We start from the raw sequence: 24,824 nt of genomic DNA on the forward strand, positions 1-24,824 counted from the left end.
AGAGTTTGGTCCACTAGGCTGTTGCTTGGAGCAGCCCGCTGCTTGGAGCGGCACAGTAGAAGGCTCCAGCCACTCAAGCGCACGGGTCCGACAAATCCCCTTGACATGCACCCAACAAAAAGAAAGGGCAGTCTGCCAGCCAGGAAGACTGTGGTACCTCGTAACACACCCAATAGGGAAAAATAGAGCCGAACTCAAAAGATGGATCCATCACCGAGACAGAATCCAGATCATGTGGGAGGCAAGCCGTGCGAGCCTCCCGAACATCCCGAGGCGGAATTCGAGAAGCCGAAACCCTCCAGAAAGAAGGAACTGAAGTACCCAAGGGATCCCGGGGAGGAGCCGAACCAAATTCACACTCGCACAGGGAAGGGGGTAAGAAAACCCATACCCCTACAACAAAAAGCCCCTCGACGAGGGTACCTTGATAATGCACTTAGGAGAGTGCAAAAGACTTTATGTAGTTTAAATCTTCACATAAAATATACAAATACATAAGTGTTTTTTTTTATCCTATACTGTATTATTATGTCTGTGGTTAGATATTACCATTACTATATTAAATGTTAAAATGAGAAAACAATTACCATGTCTCGTATTAGCATCTTCATCTCTAGGAGTTCTTTCTTCTTCTGGTTAATAATTTGAAGTGTGGGTTCAAATGCTTTGCGTTTCTTATCAATAACAGCCTGAAACTGGTCACGTTCTTTCTTTTGTCGAGTATGTACCTTAAAAAATAAAAGGAATAATATGAATGAGAAATAATGGTAACTACATGACAAATTTGTTTATTTATAAACTTAAAAACTCGGAGTTGAATGTAATGAAACGCCAATGTCTGGGCGAGCCCCGGAGGCTCCCTGAAGCTATCAAACTGACATGTGTCATATTAGTTTGGTGTCATCAGTCCTTGGAGTTGTGTGTGTGTGCCTACCAGAGACCAGCACCGGAACCTGGTCCACTCAGAGAGGCGCAGGGAGCAATGGCCATATGAGCACACTACACTTAGTTTGGCATGTCTGCACTTGACCAGGGAAGGCACCCAGAAAGGCAGGCGATCCAATACAAACTTCTAACCGGTGAAAATTGCAGCCTACGCTCAAACAGAGCCAAAGAACTCCCCCAAAAGAAAACAATGAAACAAGCAAAATATAATCCAACTAGCACACCCACTCATTAATGCCCACCTCCCCTGACAAGGGGGGAGGGGAAACCCCGCTCAAGTAAGCCAGCCTCTTCACCCTCAGTCTGGAGAATCATGAAAACAACAGACCAGAGGGAGAGAGAGGGTGTCAGGGGAGCCTCCGGGGCTCGCCTAGAAAATGGCGTTTCATTACATTCAACGCTGGTTTTCTGTGGGGAGCCCCGTCAGCTCCCTGAAGCTAATTACCCACAGATAAATAAAAATAGGACCATTCCCGGGAGGTGACAGCACTGCAGGTCTCCCAACAAAGACGAGACAACAGGCTGCGACAAATGTTCCTAAGCAACACAAGGTCACAGAGGGCCCGGAACGTTAACAAGATAACTGGCAGCCAGGACTCTGTTCCATTTCTAAAACCCCTATGCCCGAATATCGACCCAAGACAATACCAAAGACAGCCGCAAGAGATGCATACTTCCTCACATCATGGGCACGAGGGTAGGCCTGGTCGAGGACCGGGCTGCGGGGACACTAAGCCCCGAAAAAACCTTGAGGTACACCTCAAGGTAGACCGCAGGCTGGCTAGACTTAACCCTGCAGACAACCCAAGAGACACGAGCCCTGGAACGGGATCAAGGAAAACCAGGTCTACCTAGAGCGCATCCACTGTCGCTGAATCAGTAGCGCTCAGGTAGCAACGTAAAGCCGCAACCAGACAAAATATGATGCACCCCCTGGCTGAACCAACCAAACATCAACAACCCATGGACCCCTCCGGAAACCAGCTGTCTCATTCTTTGCAAGAAAAGAAGAAGCCTGCAAACGAAAAAAACAACCCCTAGGAGCCGGTCGACCGAGCGGACAGCACACTGGACTTGTGATCCTGCGATTCCGGGTTCGATCCCGGGCGCCGGCGAGAAACAATGGGCAGAGTTCCTATCACCCTATGCCCCTGTTACCTAGCAGTAAAATAGGTACCTGGGTGTTAGCCAGCTGTCACGGGCTGCTTCCTGGGGGTGGAGGCCTGGTTGAGGACTGGACCGCGGGGACACTAAAAGGCCCCGAAATCATCAAGATAACCTCAAGATAGGATCAAAATGGCAGAAACCCTTGCGCCAGAGAAGAGCAGAAAACTCCCCAACCTGACTCCTAGAGGCTAAAGTCAACCAGAACAAGGCCCTAAGAAAACAATCCCAGACTGAAGGGGCAACAACAAACCGAGGAGAAAAGAGAAACAAGGGCACCCAGTCCAAAGACCAGGAAGGCTTGGGCAGTGCATGAGCAGGCCAGAGGTGAAAAGAGCAAGAGAGCTTGCAGAACGGAGTGGAAGACACAGCCACCCTGAACGCAAGCTGAAGTGGCTTCGCCAGCATCGCACGGTAAGAAACAACAGTATTTGGAATAAGATGACAGTCCTAAAAGAGGCAAGAAAGGACAAAACAACCAGAACAGACACTGACAAAACCCTACAAAGGGAAAGGAAATGGCAGAAAGACCGCCAGGATACTTCATACTATCGCAGAGAGGAAGACCACAGGTGGGACACCATCAATGAAGCCACTGGGTCACCAAAGAAATGGCAATACACCCACGTAAAAAAAAAAAAAATGAAGAGCGGAAAAGTAAGTCAAACCAGTAAGGTACCTCGCTGGCCAGACCTGCTGAATGAGATGGAACTGCGTATAAATGCCTAGGTTTGGACACCATGAAAGCAGTGTCTGAAACCAAGGCTGGTCCGGCCACCATGGGGCCAGGAGAACCACTCACCCCGAAAGGAATCGAGCCGAGCTAAAACCCGAAGCAACAGCTGAATCGGGGGATGAAGGTACAGGAACCCCCACCTCGAACACATCAGCGAGGGAAGGGGAAGGAGCACCAAACCCTGAAAACCCCAAAGACGAACCGGAGATGCAGTAACCAACGCAAGGACCCTGGAAGCCAAACCCAGCGATCCCGGGAGGGGCGAACGGGGCTGCCCAGAAGATACCAGAATGGCCTCCGATGCCACGCTCTGCCCAGCGGGAAAAACCAGGATTGCAAAGTCTAGGCCCCCGCACAGCTGCTCAAGCAACCACCAAATGATCCGAGACCCCACTAAAAACAGCAGACGACGGGACTGCAGCCGAAGCAAAGCCATAGGAGGGAAAGAAACAGATGCTGTGCGAGAATCCCATAAGAGGCCCAGCCAAGTCCAAACCCTGGACGGAACTAAATGGAACTTCCTCCAATTTACCTGGAAGCCGAATCCGGACAGCTGAGAAAGAACCACTTCCCTGGCAAGCAGACACTCACACCGGCTGGAAGCCCAAACCAATCAGTCGTCGAGGTAGACCAGAACCCGAACACCTAACAGACAAAGAGGGCCACAACAAACCTGGTTAACACTTTCGCCCGGGCATGACGCAGCATTGCGTCATCCGTTTACTGTCGGTAATACCAGGGATGACGCAGCATTGCGTCATCCACTTTAAATAATCACCAAAAATCAGGTTTTTATCCGATTTTTTTGGGACTGGTTTTAAAATGTGCGCCGATGTCTTCCCATTTTCTTTGTTGAGCCTCGTGGCCCTCAGGTGGCTTGGCACATGCCGTGGGCCCATTGTTTTTGCTCCACTGTTGTGATCAATGTCGCCTCCCTTCGCATCTCAAACGTGTGAACATTTCGGCTATTTTCCGTGGCTATATTTCTTACTGCGGCTTTAGAAACTATCTACCCTTACTCCACGATGGATAGTGATCATGAACAAGGCCCTTCCAGGAAGAAAATTGCGAAAGAAAGGCTTGAAAAGGGAGGGAATTGGGAGTGTAGCTGGAAGGCGTCTGAGCGCTCACTCCCGGCTAACGCGTGGCCCGTCTTCAACTCGTCGGCGGTTGGAGCGTGACCAGGTTTTATATTTTATATGCTAGTGTTCCTCTAGAGAATTCTATTGCGAACCCATTGAGACCAAAATGAAAGACCTAGGACAAAAATTGAGGTGACCAGAGTGAAAATAGTGAAAACATTTTATCGCGTTTGCGCGCTCCTGGGTAACTCGTTGGCACTTTCTCTGTTTGCTGCGGGTAATTAGCCGGGCTTTTGGAGTTTATATGCATTTAGTGCTGTAGAGAATTCTATTGCGAACACAATGATACCAAATTTAATCTCGTAGGATGAGAATTAAGGTGACAAAGTTGAAGAGAGTATACACTTTTCAGAATTTACGCGCGCTCCCGTGACACCCTGGGTCCCATATCGCACTATTGAGGGGTGGCGTGCGGGGTGAGCGAAAGTGTTAAATGCATGAATACGAGCAGTGCCAGATTCAACCCAAATGGAAGGCAACAAAAGTGGAAAACCTGAAGCCTGACCACAAAACCCCACCAATCCCGACATCCCCACGGGCGCCTGATAGCCGAGTGGACAGCGCTTCGGATTCGTAGTCCTGAGGTTCTGGGTTCAATCCCCGGTGGAGGTGGAGACAAATGGGAAAAAAAAGTTTATTTCACCCTGATGCCCCTGTTACCTAGCAGTAAATTGAGACCTGGGAGTTAGACAGCTGCTACGGGCTGCTTCTTGGGGGTGTGTAACAAAAAGGAGGCCTGGTCGAGGACTGGGCCGCGGGGACGCTAAGCCCCGAAATCATCTCAAGATAACCTCAAGATCCCTGAACCCCGGATGAATTGGAACGTGCCAATACGCATTCCTGAGGTCCAGAGAAATCATCCATACGCCCGGCTCGAGAAGAAGCCGAACCTAAAACAACATAGTCATCCGAAAGGAGGGGCAAGGAATCAAACGATTCAGACGGAACAAGTCCAGAATGAACCAAAGATCCACACAGTCCTGTTTGGAACTGGAAAACAAGTGCGAAACTCACTTAAAGGACAAAGTTGTTCCAACCACACCCAAGTGAACTCACACCAAGATGACCCGACAGACGGAAAAGAAGTCTGCCCTGCCAACCCCGAACCCCACAAAGGCGGAGGAGCTGCCCAACACCACCAAAGGCTGGAAGAGACGATGTGAAAAGCCCCCAAATCGTGGGACCAAACGTGAGCATAAAAAGCCAGCCTCCCCCTATCACCTTGTCAAAAGGCACCCCGAGAGAGCCGATATGACCTCCAAGAAGCTGACTTCCAAACAGAGTGACCACCGTGCCTGCCAGACGAAGAGTGCTCCAAAGGACCTACCGACTACGAAACTGGCACCAGTGGCACACCTCTACCTAACGAAACTCGAGCCCTCGCAAAACCACCCCTGTAGGCAAATAGAACTCCACAACTGATGGCACCAAGTAGTATGCACTGATCCGTGTACGATAGCTTCAGGGAGCCAACAGGGCTACCCACAGAAATGAGCATTAAAGATTGCTCATTTAGCATTAAAGAAATAGGGTCTGCTGGGGACAACTGAATGACTTTGAATAACTTGAGACCTTAAATATATTTAATACAAAATTATAGAAAGACCTTTTTGTGTAAAAACCTTTGTATTGAATTTTAGTAAACAAAGTAATCATTACTTGTAACCATGCAAACCCTAGGCCAAACATTAAGCATGGTAATGTCACCAACCTTGCGCTTCTCGTCATAATCAAACCACATCTGTTGCTTCTGCAGCTTCTTGATGCACTCCTCCAACTGGGTTTTGGTTTCGTGGTTCTCGACAGCATCCTTCAACCTGCGGAATGTGTGTTTTCTTTCTCACTATGTGTAGGTACATGCCTCGCGCTGGCAACAGGGCCGCATGCCCCGCACTGGCAACAGGGCCGCATGCCCCGCGTTGACAACAGGGCCGCATGCCCCGCGTTGACAACAGGGCCGCATGCCCCGCGTTGACAACAGGGCCGCATGCCCCGCGTTGACAACAGGGCCGCATGCCCCGCGTTGACAACAGGGCCGCATGCCCCGCGTTGACAACAGGGCCGCATGCCCCGCGTTGACAACAGGGCCGCATGCCCCGCGTTGACAACAGGGCCGCATGCCCCGCGTTGACAACAGGGCCGCATGCCCCGCGTTGACAACAGGGCCGCATGCCCCACGTTGACAACAGGGCCGCATGCCCCACGTTGACAACAGGGCCGCATGCCCCACGTTGACAACAGGGCCGCATGCCCCACGTTGACAACAGGGCCGCATGCCCCATGTTGACAACAGGGCCGCATGCCCCATGTTGACAACAGGGCCGCATGCCCCATGTTGACAACAGGGCCGCATGCCCCATGTTGACAACAGGGCCGCATGCCCCATGTTGACAACAGGGCCGCATGCCCCATGTTGACAACAGGGCCGCATGCCCCATGTTGACAACAGGGCCGCATGCCCCATGTTGACAACAGGGCCGCATGCCCCATGTTGACAACAGGGCCGCATGCCCCATGTTGACAACAGGGCCGCATGCCCCATGTTGACAACAGGGCCGCATGCCCCATGTTGACAACAGGGCCGCATGCCCCATGTTGACAACAGGGCCGCATGCCCCATGTTGACAACAGGGCCGCATGCCCCATGTTGACAACAGGGCCGCATGCCCCATGTTGACAACAGAGCCGCATGCCCCATGTTGACAACAGGGCCACATGCCCCATGTTGACAATAGGGCCGCATGCCCCATGTTGACAACAGGGCCACATGCCCCATGTTGACAACAGAGCCGCATGCCCCATGTTGACAACAGGGCCACATGCCCCATGTTGACAATAGGGCCACATGCCCCATGTTGACAATAGGGCCACATGCCCCATGTTGACAATAGGGCCACATGCCCCATGTTGACAATAGGGCCACATGCCCCATGTTGACAACAGGGGAAACATGTCCTATGTTGACAACATTGTTACATTTTTAAATATACCTAAATTACTATAAATATTAGAGCCACTGTATTGATAAAATCATAAGGAGGTTTTGAACAGCGCACACATACTACAAAGTGTCAAGGACTGGGAAGCTTGTGAAATGGTACATAAAGACAAAGCAACAAAATCATTAAAAGGTGTAAAGAAAAAAGGGAAGGGGAACATATTCCTGAAAATAGTATATACCAACATAGATGGAGCGAGATAAAAAATATTGGAGTTGAAGGATATAATTCAGCTCAAAGTCCCAGATACCGTCATATTAACAGAGACGAAACTTTAAGAAAATATTTTAAATGTTTCTCGCCGGCGCCTGGGATCGAACCCAGGACCACAGGATCACAACTCCAGCGTGCTGTCCGCTCGGCCGACTGGCTCCCATTAGGAGTCCCATTAGGAGTACCACAGGGTTCAGTTCTTGCACCGGTGATGCTCATTATCTACATAAATGATCTACCAGATAGAAGACAGAATTATATAAACATGTTTGCTGATGATGCCAAGATAATAAGGATAAAAACTTGTATGATTGTCATGCCCTTCAAGACCTAGACAAAATAAGTATATGGAGCACCACTTAGCAAATGGAATTTAATGTGAATAAATGCCATGTTATGGTATGTGGAATAGGAGAACATAATCCCCACACAACCTATAAATTATGTGAGAATTCTTTAAAGAATTCTAATAAAGAAAGATATCTAGGGGTGGTTCTAGATAGAAAACCATCACCTGAGGACCACATTAAGAACATTGTGCAAGGAGCCTATGCTATGCTTTCTAACTTCAGAATTGCTTTTAAATACATGGATGGGTAAATACTAAAGAAATTGTTCACGACTTTTGTTAGACCAAAGCTGGAATATGCAGCGGTTGTGTGGTGCCCATATCTTAAGAACACATCAACAAACTGGAAAAGGTGCAAGGACATGCCACTATGTGGCTCCCAGAACTGAAGGACAAGAGCTACGAGGAGAGGTTAGAGGCATTAATATGCAAAAACTAGAAGATAGAAGGAAAGAAAAGAGGCAATATGATCACTACGTACAAAATAGTAACAGGAATCGATGAAATTGATAGGGGAAGAATTCCCGAGACCTGGAACTTCAAGAACAAGAGGTCATAGATTTAAACTAACGAAACAAAGCTGCTGGAGAAATATAAGAAAATTCACTTTTGTAAACAGAGTGGTAGACGGTTGGAACAAGTTAGGTGAGAAGGTGGTGGAGGCCAAAACCGTCAGTAATTTCAAAGCGTTATATGACAAAGTGTTGGGAAGACGGGACACCACGAGCGTAGCTCTCATCCTGTAACTACACTTAAGTAATTACACACACTGACCGAGCATTTCTTTTGATGTCTGTATCCAGTTGATTCTCTATTTCCGCAACTCTTGCCAGTAACTCCTGCATTCTTTGGCCACTGGAACGCAGAAGTTCATGGTGTTCATACAGACTGGCATCACCTGATTGAGAAAGGAAACACATTACCTGGTTTGATACGTAAACATGAAGTTCGGTCGGGGATCGATCTCTTATCTTCTCCCTACTTAAGACAGTTGAAGGTAGTAATCCATGGGTTGTTAGGTAGTTTACAAAGACAGATAGGATATCGCTGTCTTACAATGTTGCTATTAGAAAGGATTTTACGTTTATAAAAAGCACTTTTCTGGTTACGTTCTGGGCTGACAGTATAAGACAGAAATTAATTCCAAACTCCATCCCTCAACAACTATGGTATAATGACCTCCACAAAACAAGCCATTAACATAGTATAATGACACACACAACATCAACCATCAGCACACTATAATGACTCCCAAAATACAAGCCATCAACAAACAATACTGATTCCCACAAGCCATCCTGTCCGAAACGCTATGCATGTTAGAGACTTTTGCAAGAATGTACAAATACCAGTCTTATGTAATCTCATGAACCCATTGTACCTTCTTGTGAATACATTATTATTATTATTATTATTTTTATCAACGCCCAATAATGTCTCCCACAACATATGCATCAACACATTATGACTCACAAAACAAGTCAACAACACACTAATGAACCACAATCCTTCAGTACATTACAATGCCTCCCAAAACACAAGCCATCAACACACTGTAACGACTCCCACAAGCCATCAACACACTATAATGACTCCCACAAGCCATCAACATGCTATAATGACTCCCACAAGCCATCAACACACTATAATGACTCCCACAAGCTATCAACACGCTATAATGACTCCCACAAGCCATCAACACACTATAATGACTCCCACAAGCCATCAACACACTATAATGACTTCCACAAGCCACCAACACACTATAATGACTTCCACAAGCTATCAACACACTGTAACAACTCCCACAAGCCATCAACACATTATAGTGTGTTGATGGCTTGTGAGAGTCATTATAGTGACTCCCACAAGCCATCAACATACCAACAGCCTTTTCAGTTGCCTCCAACAGTTGAACTTTATTCATCTTGGCAAAGTTGGCAACCCTGTCCTGAGGGAGGAACTGGCAGAGGTTGTCCACCTGTATGTTGAGCGCTGCAATCTTGGCTTCAATCTGCAATGATTACAAGACAATTATGACAAGCATGTTATTACTCCTGATCTTAGATCTCTTTCTAAGATATATCCTGTTTCTTTTTCTTTCAAATGAGTACCTATCTATTTCTTGATGTAGAGAAACATAAAAGGCTAAGAATACAGGAAGATGCAGAAGGTATATTGGCTAACGAGGCAGCTTCTATTTATATTCACCCAAAATCATTCATATGCATGTCCAACCCACACTTGAAACTACCCAGTGATCCCACATCTATTATGTTACATGGTAATTTGTTTCTAAAATTAACAGCCATTTCTAAACCAGTATTTACCCAGATCTTTCCTGAATCTTAGCTTATCCAATTTATATCCATTTTCCAAGTTCTATTTTGTGTTGAAATATTTTAAATCTTGTATACATCCCTTTTGTTATATCATTTCATCCAAAAGTCGGCCAAGCATTATCCGTGAGCCAGCACCCATTGGCACACCAGCAACACCCGCTCACAAATGTATTTACTCTTTTCAAGTCTCTCACCACAATTTTCACCTCGGCTTGTAATAGAATGGGAAGACATTGGTGCACATTTTAAAACCAGTCCCATGAAGATCGGATAAAAAATTGAATTTTAACAAATGTTTTAATTTTGGACGTCACCTACGTCCCTAAAGAACGAAGTGTTAAATTAACACTTTCATTCTTTAGGAACGGAGATGACGTCCACAAATAACTCTGAATATTCCTTAGGGACGTAGGTGACGTCCAAAATTAAATTATTTGTTAAAATTCAAGTTTTTATCCGATCTTCATGGGACTGGTTTTAAAATGTACACCAACGTCTTCCCATTCTATTGCAAACCGAGATGAAAATTGAGGCGAGAGACTTGAAAAGAGTAAATACATTTGTGAGCGGGTGTTGCTGGTGTGCTAATGGGTACTGGCTCACGGATAACACTTGGCCGAATTTTGGCTTTGCTGTGGGTGGGGTGTGCCGGGCTTTTGGACCTTGTATGCATATACCCCTGTAGGGAATTCTATTGTGAACAAATTGATACCAAAATGAAAGACATAGCACGAGAATTGAGGCGAGAAAAATTAAAGAAGTATACACATTGAATTGCTCTTGCGCGCTCACGGATAACGCACGGCCGATTTCTAGGCTTGGTACGGGTGGCATGTCGGGCTCTTGGACCTTATATGCATATACTCCTCTGGTGAATTCTATTGCGAACATTTTTATAACAAAATGAATGATGTACAACGAAAATTGAGGTGATAAAACCAGAAAGAGTACACACATTCCAGTGTTGCCACGCTCTCACAGGAAATGCCCAGGCCACCTTGGGGTAGTCTGGCGTGCGCACGCCCAAAACGCCAAAGTGTTAAATTAATATGATTTCATTGTATGAACGTAAATAGAGGCCCAATGGCTGAGTGGACAGCGCTAGGGATTTGTAGTCTTAAGGTTCCGGGTTCGATCCTCGGCGGAGGCGGAAACAAATGGGCAGAGTTTCTTTCACCCTAATGCACCTGTTCACCTAGCAGTAAATAGGTATCTGGTAGTTAGACAGCCACTACAGGCTGCTTCCAGGGGGCGTGTGTAACAAAAAGAAGGCCTGGTCGAGGATCGGGCCGCGGGGACGCTAAGCCCCAAAATCATGAAGATAACCAAGATAGAAGTCCCAATAGCCGCTTTCCTTTGTGTATGGAGGGAGTTACGAGGGATAGCATCCAGATAAACATCTCTATTAATAACAACTTTAACAACTAACTTCCCACCATCCTGATATCTGAATATCAGGATGACAGAAAGAGCTCCTGATCATAATTCCAATGACGACATCAATGCAGGTACATCGACAATCTGGAAGAGAGGCGACATGGTCAGGCAGTCAAGAATGATAAAAGGATTGGACCCAAGACAGCAGCTGCATTAGTTGTCAAGATGTAAGTCTCATCCTAACCACATACTGTACATACGACCTTGACAAAGCACTCGGGAGAGTGTAAAAGACGGTGTAAATCTTTACATGAAATTCACAAATACGTAAGTGTGGGTTTTATCCACGGTCATATATCCTACCACTAACAAAGCTATGCTGGCTAGGAGATGAAGCCCTCCTCTTATGCATACTTCAGGTACAAAGAGAGAAAATGAGAGCATAACAGTTGAAGATGAATACATTCTTCCCTCAATTTCCCCATGCAGCATCACATGCCAGCAACTGACTGGGTGAGCAGCTGACAAAGCAGGGCTTCACCTGGTACAGTAACACCACTTACACCAATGACTCTAGCCACAGCACTACTAAAGCTACTAATCAGATTCCTTCACTAAATCCAGAAATTGAGTCAACTTCCACATGATGTTTGCAGCCTACAATAATATGTTGCATAGTCCTGCATGGCCTGTCTTACAATGGGAGTGGTGATGGTGTAGTCCTCACCCCTGGAGATGGTCACATGTGCATCTATATCACTGTATGTATCACTTTTCTGAGCCCTGTGTGCAATCCTCATCAATGTCAGAATCATCCATGTTACTTGCCTCGACTGTTTCCATCGCTTTTTTTCTGAACTTCATCATCAGTCAGCAGTTCTGTTTAATGAGCCACAGAAAGGCATTGAGTAATGGAGGATCATGCATCAACTATGGTAACTTATATATAAACTGATGCCTTCGTGCCAATGCAGCATACTCATTTTTTCCTAGATAGCAGTTGTTTAATTTTGCCCCTGGGCATCGTCTGGTTGGCCCATTTACCCTGCTGGACTTACAAATCTTACATGGTACGTTAAAACATCCTTGGCCAGTTGCCCAGTCAGATAATCGGCAAGAACATCACTGGAGATTACGCAGTGGAAGGGTTAAGGGTGTTGTCTACCCATAATATTTTTAACCAAACTCTTCACATGCCCTCCACTATTTTTCATTCTTATGTCCTGTTCCTATAATGTCCTGTGCTACCTTCTTATCATTCACACCCAGACCTCTAGATATAAGTTTATAGTCCTGCTAACTACTGTCAGAGAGCCTACTAAGGTTACTACCCCATCCCAAGATGAGTACAACCTGTCGCTCTCATACACAGAGCTCTGGCCAATGAACAAATCTCATTCCGCCCATTCAAGCACCCGAGAGTCAGACCATAAGACCGACAGTCAAGAATGATAAAGGGAGTCGGGCCATTCAAGCATCTGTAAGTCAGCCCATTAAGGAATTTGTAAGTCGGATCATTAAAGCACCTGTGAGTCACCCCATTAGGCCTCTAATTCCATAAACACAAACTGTACAGCCTGTTTCAGTGAAAGTTCTTAATAATCATTTTATACATGTATAGAACTACAAACTGGTAAATGACATCCAATAGGAGATATGAGGATAAGTGAGAGAATCTTTACCAGAGGAAATTCTCAACAAAAGCATCTAATCTTACTACTTTCTTTGGCACCTCCTTGCCTTGCAAAAACCACACCGACTTATTCTTGCGATCAAACTGCCTCTTGATAACAACATTACAGCTGAAATGAGATGCAAATATTAGTAGAAACCACTTTAAATTTATTTCAAGACATGTGCCAACAAAACACTGGTAGGGGTAAAATGGAGTGCACAATTCTATACATCAATCTGTTCATCCATCACCTTCTGAGCTACTAAATATTACCCAATTAAACATGAACCACAATGTGTAATAAACAGCTCCAACATTGCACTATGTCAAACTAAAGCTGAAGTATTGAAAATGGGGCATAAAATAATGCTTACCTTGTGTTTTCCGTGTATAACTCGGTCTCGAGTGTTGATATTTCTTTCCCATGCTTCACATAGTCCGCCAACTGAAAAGTTATAAATACACATAATACAAATCCACACAAGTGGCCTGATTAAAAAAAAAAAAAGTTGAATGTAATGAAACGCCATTTTCTGGGCGAGTCCCAGAAGCTCCCCGGAGCTATCCAAGGCTGATATGGATACCCTAACTACCGTCTCCACTTGATTATCCGGGCTATATGGGAAGGACCCCCAGCCGGATTATCACGTATTCCCGATAATGGTACTTTTTCACCTTCAAGTCCAAAAGTGACCATTTCCAACTATTTTTATACTACAAACAACATAATTTGAATTGCCTTGCCACATATAATTATTAAATATTCAACTAGAAACATCAACTAACTACTTCTTGTTCATCTTCTTGATTGATGCCACACATCTTGAAGTTAAGAATTCTTGACAATTTATGTAACCTATACTAACACAACACTAAAATTAACACTTAAAATTACTGTACAGTTCATTAAGCAAAGTTAATTTTGACTGCCAGCTGCTGAAGCCTCACTGGTTGACACTAATACATTTGTATTAGTGTCCCCAAATATAAATAAAATCTTAATCATAAATCCCCCTCCCTCCCTCCCTCCTTGTGTTAGCTTTCCCAAGGAACATATTTATAACTGTTGGTTATCAATTATTATTATAACCATGTTGTTGTTGTTTATACTTGTGTGCATTTATATGTAATTTTGGTTAAAGTAAGAACTACAGGCCAGAGGAGCCTAATGTGTAATCATTATTTTTAACTTTTCAGTATTCTTGACGAGTTCAATAATTTGTTTGTTTAGAGTTAATGCAGTAACTGTCTGGTAAGTTATTCTTGATCACTTGACATGACATAAGTTTTGATTAATTGCATTTGAATATATAACCAGTAAATTCCAAAGGCATTAGCACCAGGCGGTGTTGCCAGAGAAGCGAGATAAAGCTGAGAGCCCTTGCATAGGCCTCCTCTTGCCACAAATTGCGAGCCTCCCTCGTCCACAGTTGTCCACAATGATTACACATCCAGACAGTGTGATATTTCATAAGTGTTGCCAAAGTCCATACATTATTTAATTTACTTGTCTTATGTCATTTATATGTCAGTTATTAAATGTCAATAAATTCTTATATTTTGGTGTTTCATGCAATCCGTTCTCCATTTGCCTACCAATGGCCTTGGGCAATGAGCTGAGTATACACATTTACACCGTGCTAAGACATAATGACAGAGAAATGATTTTAGTGTGGGAAGAGGCATAACAGTTACAATATTCGGGGTATGTAGCCTACCTCCCCCCCCCCCCCCCCACTGATATTTGGCAGCTGAAGCCAAACTGGCAAACTTGCTGTGAAGTACCTTTGTGATGGCTAAAGCATGGGTACCCTGACAGCAGTGACTGCAGGTGACCAGGCCATTTCCTGGGCAACTGTGGACGAGGGAAGCTCGCAATCTGTGGCAAGAGGAGGCCTATGCAAGGGCTCTCAGCTTTATCTCACTTCTCATAGGAGGTGAGACTTAGTGAGTGACCCCTCATGTGCTTACGATTGGGATCCTCTTGGGTGACAGTGACACTAAGGAGAAGGAGGAATGCATGTCACACATTACAATCAATGCTGGATTTTTTGGTGCTGCCACGAGATGACATTTAATCCTGTCACCGAAAGATGACAGCAAGTACCAGAACCAGACAAATTTTGAATTTAGTGGATCTACTTAGTACATTATTGAATTTATGAACTTTTATATAGACTTAGATCCAGGTTGTGCTGAATGATAAAATATTGCTGTCCAACTGCAATTGTTTTTTAAAGCAGTATTTCTACACATCAGGAAAACATTGGGAAATAATATTTTACTTTAAGTACATAATGGATTTTTGCTTATTACAAATACAAGCTGTACATTAAATATATGTGTATAAAAGAGGATTTAATTGATGATAAAATCTTAAATATTTGGATTAACAAGAATTTAGGAACAAATTATAGTATACTGAAGTACATTTACTATAATAATGTATATTTATAGTGCTGTTATTATTACCAGTACTGTATTACTTTAATATTATAACTTTTTTAATAATAGGAATTGTAAGCTAGGGTTCCTCACCTCCTTGCCTCGGCCAGTTACAGCTGGTTTGCCTCCCAGACATATGCAGATGGCACACAAAATGGTCGACTTTCCTGTACCATTGGGTCCAATGATGAAATTGAGGTGAGGCTTCGGTCTCACTTCAATCTCGTCAAAAGTTCTGTTAATTTAAAAAAAAAAGTGGAAATTAACCTCAGATTATGCATTCATTTCAAACAGAAAACACTGATAATTTAGAACAGTGGAAAATAATGAATAGTAACAGTACATTTATACACATAGGAAAACAATATTATTTACCAAAATTATGTAGTATCCACTCGATTTAACGGCCTATATGGGGCTGTACCCTGGTCGTTATTTCCGGAGCTCCGGTATTTCCGAAGTCAAGTGTCGAAAATTTTTCAAGTAACATTCAGGTAAGATATATTTTGTAGACTGCCACCTGGTCCACCACTCTAGTGCCTTCTACCCTGTGATGTGACAGACTCACTGCACATTGTTTTGATTTGTCAAGAGGCTGAAGTGTTCATTCCGTGACTTTGTTGGACATATCTGCACAATCAAGGAACATCCGTGCACCATGTTGGCTCCAAATGCACTCATTGTGTCAGTGATGGCTGACTGGTGGGTGGATGGGCAGGCAGGGAGAGGTTGGGAGGTAGGCAGGGAGGGAGAGGATGGAGATGGATGGTAAGATGGAGATGGAGGGAGGGATGGAAGGAAGGGAGGGAGGGAGGGAGGGAGGGAGGGATGGAAGGAAGGGAGGGAGGGAGGTAAGGAAGGGAGGGAGGGATGGAAGGAAGGGAGGGAGGGAGGGAGGGAGGGAGGGAAGGGAGGGAGGGAAGGGAGGGAAGGGAGGGAAGGGAGGGAGGGAAGGGAGGGAGGGAAGGGAGGGAGGGAAGGGAGGGAGGGAGGGAGGGAAGGGAGGGAAGGGAGAGAGGGAGGGAGGGAGGGAAGGGAGGGAGGGAGGGAAGGGAGGGAGGGAGGGAGGGAGGGAGGGAAGGGAGGGAGGGAGGGAGGGAAGGGAGGGATGGAGGGATGGGTGTCAAGTTGAGGTGAAGCAGAGAGAGCCTATGTATGGGATGTATGGGGGGGGCGGGTGAGGGAAGTGTGTCGGTGGTGGGGAAGGACCGGCTCACTCTGATAAGACTTTATACACTTGACCCAGTTAACCAGATTTGTTTCTTAAAATTTTGGATGTACATCATAATATATATTTTTGGTTACAGATTTTGTTTATTAATATTATTAGGATGATAAAAAATTATAAAATACTTGTTTCATGAATGCTTTATTGTATTAGATGGAGATTCTCCAGGCAGGTGGGGGGAGGCAGGAAGTGAGGGAGTGGGGGGGAGGCAGGGAGTGGGAGAGAAGTGCAGCGAGGGTGAGGGGAGGGGACGATAGAAGTAGGTGGCCTGCTTGCCATGCGAGGACCCCCCCCTGATGCCAAAACAAACCCAATACCAACCTTCGGTAATATCGACCGCCAGATCATTATGAGGCTCTAAATACCGGTCTCCCAAATCGGTCGTTATTACATTCAGATCGGTATAAAAGAGGCCGTTAAATTGAGTGGATACTACGATACCTGCTTGATGGGGGTCTGGGAGTTCTACTCCCCAAACTCGGCCCGAGGCCAGGCTTGACTTGTGAGAGTTTGGTCCACCAGGCTGTTGCTTGGAGCTGCCTGCAGGCCCACATACCCACCACAGCCCAGTTGGTCCGGCACCTTTTTTTTTAGAAAACAGTCTAGTTTTCTCTTTAAGATGTCCACAGTTGTTCCGGCAATATTTCTTAGTCGCTGGTAGGACGTTGAACATCCACGGACCTCTAATGTTTATACAGTGTTCTCTGATTGTGCCTATGTTATCTCTGCTCTTCATTGGTTCTGTTCTGCATTTTCTTCCATATCATTCACTCCAGTACGATGTGATTTTACCGTGTAGATTTGGGACCTGGCCCTCCAGTATTTTCCATGTGTATATTATTGGTATTTCTCTCTCGTCTCCTTTCTAATAAGTACATTTGGAGAGCTTTGAGACAATCCCAATAATTTAGGTGCTTTATCGCATCTATGCATTCCATGTGTGTTCTCTGTATTTCCTCTATTTCAGCAATCTCTCCTGCTCTGAAAGGGGAAAGTGAATATCGAGTGGTACTCAAGATGGGACAACAAGTGATTTGAAGAGTACAACCACTGTGATATGATCCCTGGATTTGAAGGTTCTCGTAATCCATCCTATCATTTTTCTGGCTGATGCAATGTTTGTTTGGTTATGCTATACTAAAGGTATTCTTACTAAAGGTAAGAAATGAACAATGGATATAGTAGGTAGTGAAAGCTTAAACTCCCTCTCTTAACCCATACACACACTCACTCATTAACTCACTCAGTGAGTGACTTGGGCACAATATTGGCACCAGGGTTTTTGAAACCAAACAAGGACCCAAAACCTGCCAATATTATAATTGGGACATCGGGAAGAACAAATGGAATATGTAAATATGATCATCCCATTAAGTGCAGAAACCTTAATACAGACAACTGTACCAAAAACTGATTTTTTTATCACCCAGAATTGTGCAAAAACTCTAAATAAGAATGAATGTTTTAACACAGAATGTCCAGCTTTTCATATAAAAGATACCAGGTAAATAAAACCAACAGACCTCCTCAATGAAAGCAGCCACAACACTACTTACCAGGATGTTTTTTTTAGCAAGAGGAGAAGAATGGCTAAGAAATGTCCAAACTCTACCACCAACTCGGTTAAATGCTAGAGGAGACAAACACAGTGGCCTCCCTACCAGAGCCTCAGATATTAACACCAAGTAAAGCATCCACCACTTCCACAAACATAATAACATCATTTTTATTTGCCAACATTCAGGGTATAAAAAAACAAATCTAACAAGGTCCACTTTGTAGCTGGCCTCCTACAGGAGGCAAATGCAGCCATAACGAAAACCCACACAAGGGCTACCAAGGTGGTGAAATATGGATTTCAAAGTGCAATCTTTTCAGATGTGACAGGAAACAAAGGCTACAGGGTGGGGTCAGCCTGTACATCAAAGACACACTCATCTGCACTGAGCTGTTAACCCTTAAACTTCACAACACTTCATATGACCTGTTGAGTAACTGATGCCAAAGTGCGCACCACTTCATATGACATTTAGGAGTACCGCGCAAGATTTAAACAGCCCGCGACTACACAGGGTTCACATCAGCTTCCTCAGGGCTCTTGTAAACAGACGCCATTTTTTTTTTTAAATCATGGGCAACATTCCCTGGGCGTTAAAGCCTCAGTACTGAGTGAGCCACCAAGGCTGGTGCACTCAGCTTGAGCTCCTCACAGCACTGCTGTTCAGCTTGTGACCACAGCATCACCTAAAAATGTAAAAAATATACATAACTGGTATTATTTACCGATGATTGTTACAGAAGACCCCTGACTGTGATAAAAATGACCAGGATTCTGATAATAGCAGGATTGTTGTGAAAATTTGCACTGTGCTATGGAAAGAGTAATGATGAGGGTGGGAGGGCTGTAGCGTCACCTGCCAAATCTGTCTGGCCACCTCTTACTGTCTACACTTACTATACCAGCTTAGTGGTTCGCTATGGTAAACACAAATGTAGATACAATGGTACCTCGGCTTACGAGCGCCCCTGGTTACGAGTTTTTCGGGTTACGAGCAGGATTTGCTCGGAAAATTTGTATCAAGATACGAGGGTGTTGATACGCGTACGGGTCAACTAGCACGTGGTAGCACGGCGATCGCCGCTCAGTTTACCAGTGCCTCGCACCCAGTGACTATCCCGCCTCGATTCTTCACCAGGATTTACAGTGTTTTGTTGGATATTTGGCCATTTGAACATAAAAGTTGTTACTAAAAACAGCAGAGATAGCACTACTTCATAAATGAGGAAATAAGGCAGAGGCAAAAAATAAAAATTAAAATTGCACTAACATCATACATCATAAAAATCTTTGATAGAGTGTTAAGAAGCAAGATCACAAAATACATGGAATCACAGCATCTCCATAGCACTGGACAACATGGTTTCAGAACAGGACACTCTTGTCTATCACAGTTGCTGGACCACTATGATATGGCATTAGATGTCGTGGAAGACAAGCAAAACGCTGATGTAATTTACATAGATTTTTCAAAAGCCCTTGACAAATGTGACCATAGTGTTATTGCATACAAAATGCATTCAAAAGGAATTACTGGAAAAGTAGGCAGATGGATCTACAATTTCCGGACTAAAAGGACCCAATGTGTAATACTCAACAAAATAAAATCTGGTCCATCAACCGTGAAGAGCCCAGTTCCTCAGGGTACTATGCTTACTCCAGAACTTTTTCTCATCCCCATATCGAACATACACAAGGACACAATCAATAGTATTGTTTCATCCTTTACAGATGACACTAGGATTATTATGAGAGTAGATAACAGAGAGGATATGGCAAACCTCCAATCAGATGTAACTCAGGTCTTTCTATGGGCTACAGAAAATAATATTGTGTTTAATGAAAAGTTCCAGCTCCTGTGCTACATAAAAAATTAAAATATAAAAACAGAAACCACGTACAAAACGCAGTCAAATCATAACACAACGAAAAGGCAATGTAAAGGATTTGGGTGTACTCATGTCGAAAGGCCTTACCTTTATTAAAGAACACAATAAAGTAGCCATCACAACTGCAAGAAAAATGACAGGTTGGATAACAAGAACCTTTCACACTGGAGATGCTATACCGATGATGATACTTTACAAGACGCTAGTGCTCTCTAGAGTGGAGTACTCTTGCACAATGACAGCCCCTTTCAAAGCTGGAGAAATTGCTGACCTGGAGAGCATGTAGTGATCCTTTACAGCTAGAATCCACTCAGTAAAACATCTAAACTACTGGGACCGACTGAAGAGCCTAAATCTGTATTCTCTTGAGCACAGGTGGGAGAGAGAAATAATAATTTACACATGGAAAATAGTAGAGGGGCTGGTCCCAAACCTGCACACAGAAATAACATCACACGAGACCAGAAAACATGGCAGGATGTGCAGAATACCCCCGTTGAAGAGCACAGGTGCAACAGGTACTCAGAGAGAACTATCAACACCAGAGGCCCAAGACTGTTCAACATGCTTCCATTACACATAAGGGGTACAATTGGCCGACCCCTCACAGTGTTCAAGAGAGAACCGGATAACACCTCCAAAGGATACCTGATCAACCAGGCTGTGACTCATACTACAGGCTACAAGCAGCTGCATTCAACAGCCTGGTTGACCAGTCTAGCAACAAGGAGGCCTAGTTGAGGACCGGCCCGTGGGGACGCTAAGCCCACAAAATCATCTCAAGGTGACGTCAAGGCAACCCACACTCTCACCTGATCCACACTAACTACCTCACTCAACCAAGTCACTCAGTCTTAATTACAACAACATTCCTGCTCCACTAACACTATCCTAATACTTTGATGGCATAAATGCAGAAAAATATATTCAACAAAAGCAACAAAAGCCAGAAGTAACAGGAACTAAATGCTACCAGGAGCCAGATGGCACCAGGAACCAACTGACATTAGGAACCAATCTCAAGTCGATTGTCGACTTGAGAATGGTCCAGGACGGACCGAAACGTCGTCGTCGTCCCTTCACCTTCTAGTGTGTGGTCTGGTCAATATAATTTAGCCACGTTATTGTGACTCATCGCCTGCATTAGGAACCAAATACTGTAGCATTATGAATAACATGACACCAAAAAAACAAACGGCGATTCGAGCCAGATCTTTTCTTGACATGTCAAGATAAGATACATTGATATAGAAAGAGATGGAGACTACAGCAATAAGTGCTGGGTTGACAAGTGCTCCCAGACGTCGTCCTCCCAGATGTCGCAGTGAGAGGGTGTGTTAGTCGGAGCTCCTGAGTGTAGTTATATTATCATAACAATATGGAAGTTGTGGTGAAGGAACTGATGAGTCTGGTTGGGGCTCTGAGGACAGAGTTGGACTCTCTACGGGAGGAGGTACAACAGCTGAAACAACAACAACAAGGAACGAAGGAGGAGACCAGTAGTAAAAAGACCTCGTCTTGGAAAGTTGTAAAGGACAGGGGCCTTAAGAAGAATTTGATAAAGCTGCCTACAGACGCTCTAAGAACGTCTAATTCATTTGCCGTATTGGAGGACGAGTGCTGTGGTGAGACTGTGGATCACGCAAAAGGGGAAGCAACGAAGAGCAACGAAGAGCAACGAAGTGCAGGCCCCTCAGAGAGCAAAGGAAGTACCTAAGCAAACTTTAGTTGTGGGAGATTCCCAGATAAGGTATCTGGATGGAATGTTTTGTGCTAGAGATAGGGGGAACAAGTTAAGGGTTTGCTATCCCGGAGCTGGTATTGGTGATATTATAAACAACATGAATGATATTATGGCTGGAAATGGGAACAATCCCGTTATTTGCATTAGCGCGGGAGGAAATGATGTTGGTCGAGTTAGGAGTGAGGAACTAATTCAGAGATATAAAACAGCAATTGAATTAATCAGAAGCAAGGGAGGAATCCCGATCACATGTGGCATTCTTCCAAGAAAGGGAGTGGGAAATGAATGGATGTCGAGGGCACTTTGTGTCAATTGCCGGCTGGAAAGATATTGCAAATCAAATGCAATATCTTTCATAGAAAACTGGGAACACTTCTATGGAAGAAATGAACTGTATGCTCGTGATGGGGTGCATCTATCGAGGGCTGGGGGAGGGATGTTGCGAACTCGTTGGAACCAGTGGTTAGAGGCTTTTGTTTGGGTTTAAACTGTTAGTAGATAGTGGTATGGGAATCGATTTGGAGGAAGGAGGTAATAAAAGTATGTTTTTGTGGGAGAAAAGAATTGGCAAAATGATCAGGAAAAGAGAAGGGCCTCAAAATAACAATTCACTTAGGGTATATTACACTAACACTAGAAGTCTAAGAAATAAAATAAACGATTTAAATGCTCTTGTCTGCACAGAAAAAATAGATATTATTGCACTTACCAAAACGTGGATGAATGTAGAAGATAGAGAGCTATTAGCTGAATTTCAAATAAATGGATTTAAACTATTTCACACAGATAGATATATTAGACAACAAGGGGGAGTAGCCATATATGTTAGGGACAATTTGAAATGTAGTCTCAGAGAGGGAATCAAAACTGAGCCACACACAGAAACTATTTGGGTAGAATTAAACGAAAAAGCAAATAATATTATAATAGGCGATATATATAGGCCACCAAATTTAAACAGAATGGAAGCAAAGCATCTATGGGATGAAATTTCTAGAGCATCTAGATCGAACAGTATTTATGTCATGGGTGACTTTAATTTTAGTGGAATAAACTGGTTGAACAAAACAGGGAATAATGAAGCAGATTTTCTAGAATTAATTGACGATTGCTTTCTTACACAACACATTAAGGACATCAAAATAGGGAGTGAGCTAGGGAACAGTGATCATAAAGAAATCAGATTTAGCATTCAATGGAATAGATCTGTAGGAGAAAATTCTATTAAAGTGCCTGATTTTCAAAAAGCTGATTTCAATAACCTAAGAAATTTTTTGGGTCAAATAGATTGGAAAGTCTTGGGTATGGGTTGTGGGCCGGTATTGGAGCTAGACGTGAACCCAGCGATAGGTGACGTAAAAGGGGTTTTCGATGTGGATTCAAAATATAACCTATTTAAAAATATTCTAACCAAAGCCCAGGAATGTAGTATACCATATAAATTGAATAGATCGAATACTAATGATCCAAAGTGGATAACAAAGGATCTGAAGAACCTTATAGGTAAAAAGAGAGTGTGGTACAAAAGGATTAAAAATGGGGAAGTCTGTTTAGAACAGGAATTCGTACAACTGGTTAGAAATACTAAAAAAGAGATAAGGAAAGCAAAAAGAAACTATGAAGTTCGCATAGCAGAGCAAGCAAAAACAAATCCTAAAGGGTTTTTCCAATTATACCGAACAAAGATTAGGGAAAGGATAGGTCCATTAAAAACCGAGACAGGTCAAATAACAGATAGTGATGAAGAGATGAGTAGTATTTTTAATAAATATTTTATATCTGAATTTACTAAAGAGGAACTTAACAATATGCCTTCAGCCGAACAAGTCTATGTGGGTGGGGACGAGGACAGGTTGACTAGTTTAGCAGTTACCAGGATGTTCTTAAACAAATAGTAAAACTCAAATAAAATAAAACCCCAGAGCCAGATGAAGTGTTTGCCAGGGTGCTTAAAGAATGCAAAGAGGAGCTTTGCGACCCACTGTCTACCATATTTAATAAATTAATAGTCAGGCAGATTGCCAGAGTTATGAAAAGTTGCTAATGTGATACCAGTTTTTAAGAAAGGAGATAGATCACTTGCGTCAAACTATCGACCAATTAGCCTAACGTCTATTGCGGGAAAGTTACTCGAATCTATAATTGCAAATAAAATTCGTCTTCATCTTGAAAAACAAATTAATAATCGAGTCGCAACATGGTTTTATAAATGGCCGTTCATGTTTAACAAATTTGTTATCTTTTTATTCTAGCATAGTTGAGGCAGTTGATAGTAGTAAGGATTGTGATGTTGTGTATCTTGACTTTAGCAAAGCTTTTGATACAGTGCCACATGAAAGACTGACTAAAAAGATAGAGGCTCATGGTATTGGGGGTGCTATATTAAGCTGGATTAGGGCATGGCTATACCAAAGGAAACAGAGTTAGTATAAATGGAGTCAAGTCAGAGTGGGAAAATGTTGTAAGTGGAGTGCCTCAAGGCTCTGTCCTGGGACCTCTGTTGTTTATAATATATATAAATGATTTAGATTCAGGTTTGAGTAGCAACATTTGCAAATTTGCCGATGATACGAAAATCGGTAGGGAAATTAATACGGAAGAAGGCTCACTATGTCTTCAAGTTGATCTAAATAGGGTTTTGAAATGGTCAAAGGATTGGCAGATGCAGTTTAATGCTAATAAATGTAAAGTTCTGAGGCTAGGTAATGAAGATAGAGTTACAAGATACGAGCTAGATGGTGTCGAGATTGCGAAGTCGGATTGCAAAAGGGATCTGGGAGTTATGATTAATAAGAATTTAAAACAAAAGGATCAATGCATGAATGTTCGTAATAAGGCAAATAGGACACTGGAATTTAATAATCGAAGCATTAGTAACAAGACACCTGGCGTGGTTCTTCAACTATATCTTGCTCTGGTTAGGCCCCATTTAGATTATGCAGTTCAGTTTTGGTCGCCGTACTATAGAATGGATATAAATTCACTTGAACGTGTCCAGCGTAGGATGACCAAGTTAAT

The 24,824-nt window shown here is 43.7% G+C and overlaps 1 protein-coding gene across 3 annotated transcripts in view; it reads right to left on the reverse strand.

The window, feature by feature from the left end:
- SMC5 (structural maintenance of chromosomes 5) overlaps positions 1–24,824 on the reverse strand; it is a 71,301-nt gene that overhangs the window by 45,720 nt on the left and 757 nt on the right. For 2 of the 3 annotated variants that reach the window (XM_045754493.2, XM_069337132.1), the window contains exons 2-8: positions 15,481–15,622; positions 13,317–13,387; positions 12,985–13,069; positions 9,433–9,562; positions 8,323–8,446; positions 5,699–5,804; positions 588–728 (exon numbers count right to left, since the gene is read on the reverse strand). In XM_045754493.2, coding sequence (XP_045610449.2) covers positions 588–728; positions 5,699–5,804; positions 8,323–8,446; positions 9,433–9,562; positions 12,985–13,069; positions 13,317–13,387; positions 15,481–15,622 — 799 coding nt within the window. Of the gene's footprint in view, positions 1–587; positions 729–5,698; positions 5,805–8,322; positions 8,447–9,432; positions 9,563–12,984; positions 13,070–13,316; positions 13,388–15,480; positions 15,623–15,762; positions 16,608–24,824 lie in introns of those variants that run through there. The other variant, XM_069337131.1, reaches the window with a different exon arrangement.

Source organism: Procambarus clarkii, chromosome 37 (genome assembly GCF_040958095.1).
Source record: "Procambarus clarkii isolate CNS0578487 chromosome 37, FALCON_Pclarkii_2.0, whole genome shotgun sequence".
Classification (NCBI taxonomy): domain Eukaryota; kingdom Metazoa; phylum Arthropoda; class Malacostraca; order Decapoda; family Cambaridae; genus Procambarus; species Procambarus clarkii.